Source organism: Artemia franciscana, chromosome 12 (genome assembly GCF_032884065.1).
Source record: "Artemia franciscana chromosome 12, ASM3288406v1, whole genome shotgun sequence".
Classification (NCBI taxonomy): Eukaryota; Metazoa; Arthropoda; class Branchiopoda; order Anostraca; family Artemiidae; genus Artemia; species Artemia franciscana.
Genome location: NC_088874.1, coordinates 16,094,021 through 16,100,020, shown reverse-complemented (window position 1 = coordinate 16,100,020; position 6,000 = coordinate 16,094,021). Strand labels below are relative to the sequence as shown.

The 6,000-nt window shown below is 36.5% G+C and overlaps 1 protein-coding gene across 1 annotated transcript in view; it reads right to left on the bottom strand.

Annotated features, from left to right (window-relative positions):
- LOC136033753 (myosin-11-like) overlaps window positions 1-3,848 on the bottom strand; it is a gene marked incomplete in the record, with an annotated part of 73,257 nt that extends 69,409 nt beyond the window's left edge. Inside the window, 1 exon segment of the mRNA XM_065714649.1 lies at window positions 3,569-3,848. Coding sequence (XP_065570721.1) covers window positions 3,569-3,616 — 48 coding nt within the window.
- Window positions 3,849-6,000: the final 2,152 nt, after the last annotated feature.

Below are 6,000 nucleotides of genomic sequence, written 5' to 3'. Positions count from 1 at the left end.
AGCCCATGTCTTGCCTCATTTGTGGCCAAGCTTATTGAAGAAGAGACATCCAATGATGCCATCATATTACATATGACAAAGGATGGCCTCCTTTTTAGTCATCAGCATTGCTTCAGGAAAGACACTTCCATCAAAAGAAATCTAATGTAATCACACAACTCTATAATAGACTTGCTGGAGCAGTGTTTTTCCATTGATGTACTCCTACTGGACCAGGCTAAGGCCTTCAATAAAATATCTCATCATAACCTGATGTTAAAGCTGTCTGTATGTCAAATAGAAAATGACATTGCCCAGTAGATCCAAAATTGTCTGCCTGATAGAATTCAGACTGTTGCTGTGTAAGATGAAACAAATGACCTCATCCACTTTACACTTGTTCATGTTGAGAGTGGTGTCCCCAAGGAATAAAAGTAGGTACAACACTGTTTAACCTCTATGTGAATGATACTCCTAGGGTGATTAAGAATGGATTGGAACTATATGCATACGATTCCAGCTACTGGATCAGTAACTTCCACCGAAAACCGTTCTTCTCTACAAGAAGATCTCACATACCTCTGTGCATGCACTTGACTTTAACCTGAGCAAATGCAAAATCTTGCATCTTGGTCAAAAGAACCCCTGCTGCAGGTACCATATGGTTAACTCTGCAGATGATATTCCAATTCAGAGTGCTGAAAGAGAATATGATCTTGGCTACTCATTAATGACAACATCAAATTTCACAGCTACTGTCAGATGCAAGCTACAAAGACAAACAAGGTCTTTGGTTTAATCAAGTGCTCAGTGATGACTTGCTACTTTAGAGTCATCAAGAAGTTCTGCACAGCCATTGTCTGTCCTCATCTTGAGTTTGGTATGTTGATTACAAGCCTACACTGTACACTACAAGCCTACAAGTGTGACACAGTCACTTGAAGGGGCGGATCTAGAGCAAGATCTTGGGGGAGGCCCAATTTGACAAGGCTGCCAATGATCAAAATCTTGGGGGGAGGGCCCAATGTAATAAAGGGGCCAACAATCGACCAAACTGACAAATTTATTCTAAAAAAGAGTAAAAGAAAGAAAAGACAGGATAAGAGGGCACCAAAAAAATCTTGGCAGGGCAAAGTCCTGCACCCCCTGGATCCAACAGTGGTCACTGGAGAAGGTCTAGTGCAGAGCAGCCAAGCTTCTTTAGAAAAGCTTGGTCTTCTCTCCTTAATGCATCCAGAGCCATTCCTAGGACAGCAACCTGGGCAATCGCCCTTGGCACTTTAGCTTGGGGACTGTGGCTGCTAAATTGCCTGCTTTAATTAAGTTTTATGCTTATATTTGAGTTGGTAGGGTTACTGTGATTAATTTTGCCCTAGGCACCATCAACGCTAGGAATAGCTCTGAGTATATATCATAGAAAGAGGCGAAAAGTTATCCTAGCATTCAAGATGATGACTAATGACATAATCCAGGCAATTTTTGACTAAAGTGAATAAACCAGAACACAAATTAATCCAAAGAAATTGTGTCAAGATTCCCATAGAAAGCAAGAGAAGTTCAACTTCTTTTCCAACCACGTCATTTCATAGTGGAACTCACTAAGTGAATCTGCTCTGTCTGCCAAATCAATTGGTGGCTTCAAGACTGGTGTTGACCATGACTAAAACAACAAGCCATGGAAGACAAACTGGGACAAGTAAGCTGTATCAGACAGAGTCTAAGTCTCCAACATTCCTTGCTGATGGAAGTGTTTTTGACACTCAATTATCCTGTACATAGATATGTATGAAGTGATGATCTAGGAACAAACTGTGCATCTAACTTTTGTCAACACTCCCTGGCAACATCTATAGGTTCCTGTAACCTTAGTTGCTAGAAAATGCAATTTAAGGTAATTTGTTATCATACTTGATGTCATGTTACAAAAAAGCTAATGCTTACTGTTTCTGAGTTAATCTAAAACATAAATAAGACAATAGAGCATGCACAATAGTTTGTTGTAGAGGCATAGCTTTTTTTCATTGAAAACTGTAAGGATCAAAACAAACAAAAAATGTCTGTTACAGGTTTGCCTGGTACAATTATAGATATTTAGGTACACTGATAGGCTACAGGCTACATATACTTTAATGTACTGTGCTAATTGATGTGGTATAGTATATGATATTATATGATATTCTAAGCAATTCATCCAGTTTTCAAAACATCAGTTATTTTTAATTTTTGGATTTCATTTTTGCCATTTGGGCAATTCTAACTGAGACATGACAAACAATTCAATAATAAAGGAATGAACAAATTAAATAAGGACATGCAGTTACAGCATTTGATTATACTCAAGGCTGGATCTATATCCAAAAATATAACCCAGAAGGCTAATTATTTTTCAGTTTGGCTCAAGGGATGTCTACTTCTGCTGGAGCAAGATTCTTTTCCTAATTAAACACTATGATAACACAAGTACAATGAATAATGATTCTCTAATCAACATTCTTTTCAAATATGATGTTTGCAGCCATGATAATTACTCCCAATCAGCTCCCCCCTTAATGTCTGACCATATAGAAAAGCTTGATGATTTGCTGGTACACACTATTTTTTGTACTTGTTTCTGATTAGCCGCTGGTTCAGGATTTAAGATGATTTTAGGGGTTAGGATTTTAGCCAGGTTTTATGGCAAAATTAGAAATTTTCAAATTGTAACCCATATTTAATAGAATCTTTCAAACTTTCAAATAGGAAAGAAGTATATATTTAAGGGAAACAGGTTTTCTTATATCTTTATTTGAACTTTTTGCCTGTTTGCTGAAGTTTTGTTCCTTTAATGCCAATATTTTTCAAGCTCATTAGCATCTAATGCCCCTAGATTATTTTAAATTGCAGCTAGAAGGAAGTTGAAGATTTTCATCAAATCTTTATCCTGTTCCCTGAAACCTAGCAGGTGAGGGTGGACACCTAAAAAAAAACTTTCTAAGGTCCTTATTTTGGCTTAAAAATTATTCCTAAAAATTTCCTTTGTGAAGATCATCAGAATTTAAGCAACTGGTGTAAGTCCATAAGCAGTCCATTTCATAAGGAAACGTATTAAAAAATAATTCTTACTTCATAATATGAAGAATAATCCTAGTTAACATATTTTGCAGGGGGAGAGCCTTTATCTTCCCTTCCTTCATTGTTGTACAATTTTTTTAACAAAATTCTAAAAATCAAACATGAATTTAACTGCATTTTCCATTTTCAAATAATCCCTACTAAAAACAAATTAATAGACAAATACTTATAATTTAGGTTGAGAAAGGTTAGGTTAAGCTTAATTAGTTAGATGGCCCATGGGTGTTTGGTTTATAAGGATTTTCAAAACTTAAGATAATGGACCAAAATATTTAAATATATGATAAAAAATCTGGAAATGCAAGGAAAAAAGTGAAGATAAAGGTTCCCCCCTGCAAAATATGCTAACTAGGATTATTCTATATATTATGGAGTAAGAATTGTTTTCTTAACACTTTTCATTATGTACAGGACTTCTGCTAGACATACACCATGCAACCTTATCAAATTTACTTTTAGTTTAATTGTAAAAAGTTACCTTTCTTAGTACTGAATTGGGTTGAGAATAGATAGGTTCATCTTCCATCTTAACATCTTGTCTTTTTACACACAAAAGTAGTGATTTCAGTTTGTAAATATAATAGTTCAGAGAATTTAATAACAAATAAACAAGATCATATACGCTTACATCAAAAGATTTTACCAGTTGCTAGTAGCAACAGTTTCAAACAATGAGCTAGAAATAGCCAATCAAATATTTTTACACAATTTGAAAATTAAAAAATTAAATGCACAAGTTATAACAATTTCTCTGGGTAAAAAAGACGCTTGAAAACTCTTACAAAGTTAATTAAACATTTACATAGCTTCTCCTCAGTCCAAATTTCAATGCTAGGAAAAAATAATGAAATTCAAATTTAAAAATTTCATATTTTAGCGCTATCTAATATTTTAGCTACAAACGGATTGAACATCAAACTGAAATTTAGCAAAAAGACGTAAAAACATCTCAACCTATTGAACCAAAGACATACTCAACCTCGACCTATTGAACCAAATACCCTAGCGACTATTGTGGTTCCAAGATCCCTGCTTCACTTTACAATCCAATCAAAAGAAAAGAAATGCTGGATAAAGTTACTGGACATAAATGTGTTAGTAGTGTAAAAGCAAAAAAAGACCAACTGATTGTTCATATAGACAAATCTGCAGTGAATAACTTTTGCTCTTCGATTAAAAATACGGTAACATCTTGTGCGACTAAGATTCTCACGAAAAAACTAGTTGGAATTGCTAAAGGAATTCCTCTTGACTTTGATTTTGACCAATTCTGCAGTGAGCCAGGCATAGCATCAGCTAGTCGTCTTGGTGCCTCTACAGTTGTCAAGATTGAGTTTACAGATGTATTGTCAAAGGTTCGGCTGCTAAAAACAGGACTAAAACTCGACTATGAACTTATTCGAGTTTCTGAGTTTCTGACCCCACCTAGATGCTGTCACAAATGTAGATCCCCCAGCCATATCCAGTCCCTCTGTCCCAGTTAAAATCCAAAGTGTGCAATCTGCTCAGGGCCTCATGTCTCTACGAAAGACTCTGCCTCTAAACTCCCTGCGAAATGTGCGAATTGTGGTGGTCCGCATGTTGGTTCAGCCTAAATTGTCAAGTCCTTAAAAAAGTGATTTCTGCTGCCAAGTGATGGCTCGCTCGATATCCCTACTCTCTTTTAATATTAATGGCACTAAGGATAAAGCCTCTGTGATCGACGAGTTCATAAATGACTACGATATAGTCTGCTTACAAGAACACCTGCTCTCTTCCACCAGTTCCAGTTTCCTGCAACGAAGTACATCACATCAGTTATTTCTTATAAATGCCCGCACAACTTTTGGCAGGCCCTCTGGAGGGCTTGTATGTTTTGTGAAGCGGAGTTTAAGTGGTCTAAATCCCACTTGCTTATGCTCGAACGAGCATTTTCTAACCATCCAGTTCGGAAATACTGTTATAATTAACACTTTTTTGCCACATAATACACGTGGGATTGATTCTATGACTCTGTTCGCTAAAGCTTGCTCCTCGTTCTGCTCAGCTGTGAAGCAATTCACTGATCCCGAACTTACATATCTGATTGTTGGTAACTTGAACTGCAATATTTTAGATAACTCGGCCAGAACTGATTGCTTGTAAGATTTAGTTCCTGATTATAAAATTGTGCCAAAGGATCAGTCCTATATTCATCATTCAGGAAGTGTATCAAATATTGACCATGTAATCTGTTCGCCTAGTCTCAGTATTTCTGAAGTGCATGCCCTTACGGATGAACAAGACATTGATCATAAGCCAATGTCATTTACGTTTTCTCTATCTGATGTTCCTGAATATTCCTCTATTCCTAAGCCCTCACGGTGTTTCGACAAGTATAATTGGAATCGTGGAAATATTTCCCTTTACAGTGTGACGCTTACTACACTACTTAGTTCTATTCGTATTCCGTTTCATTTGCTCCAGACGCGGGTGCCTGTGAAAAATGTGGTTGCCGATATTAACCTGTACTATTCTAAAATTATTTCGTGTTTGAAAAACGCTGAGTCTTGTGCTGTCCCTTGTGAACGAGTTAGGTTAGGGAGTCGTCAACCTGTGTGGAATAATGATTCAGAGTTGAAGTCGATTAAGAATCGTGCGAAGTTACGGTTGCGTATATGGTCAGAATGTGGAAGGCCTGCTTCTATTAAAAATCGCACTAAATCTGCTTATAAGAAATACCTTCGTGCAGTCCGATTTCGAGGTCTTGATTTTCCATCAAATCCAAGTGATTGGAAGAAAGTTTTAAATTCTAGTAAAATTATTAGTGATGGTCCTGGCGATTTTATTTCTAAGTCAGCTTGGGAATCGCATTATACTGCTATTTTTTCCCAAATTAATTATGCAGTTCATTCACGTTTTTCAGATGTTTAGAAATGTATGCTACCATAT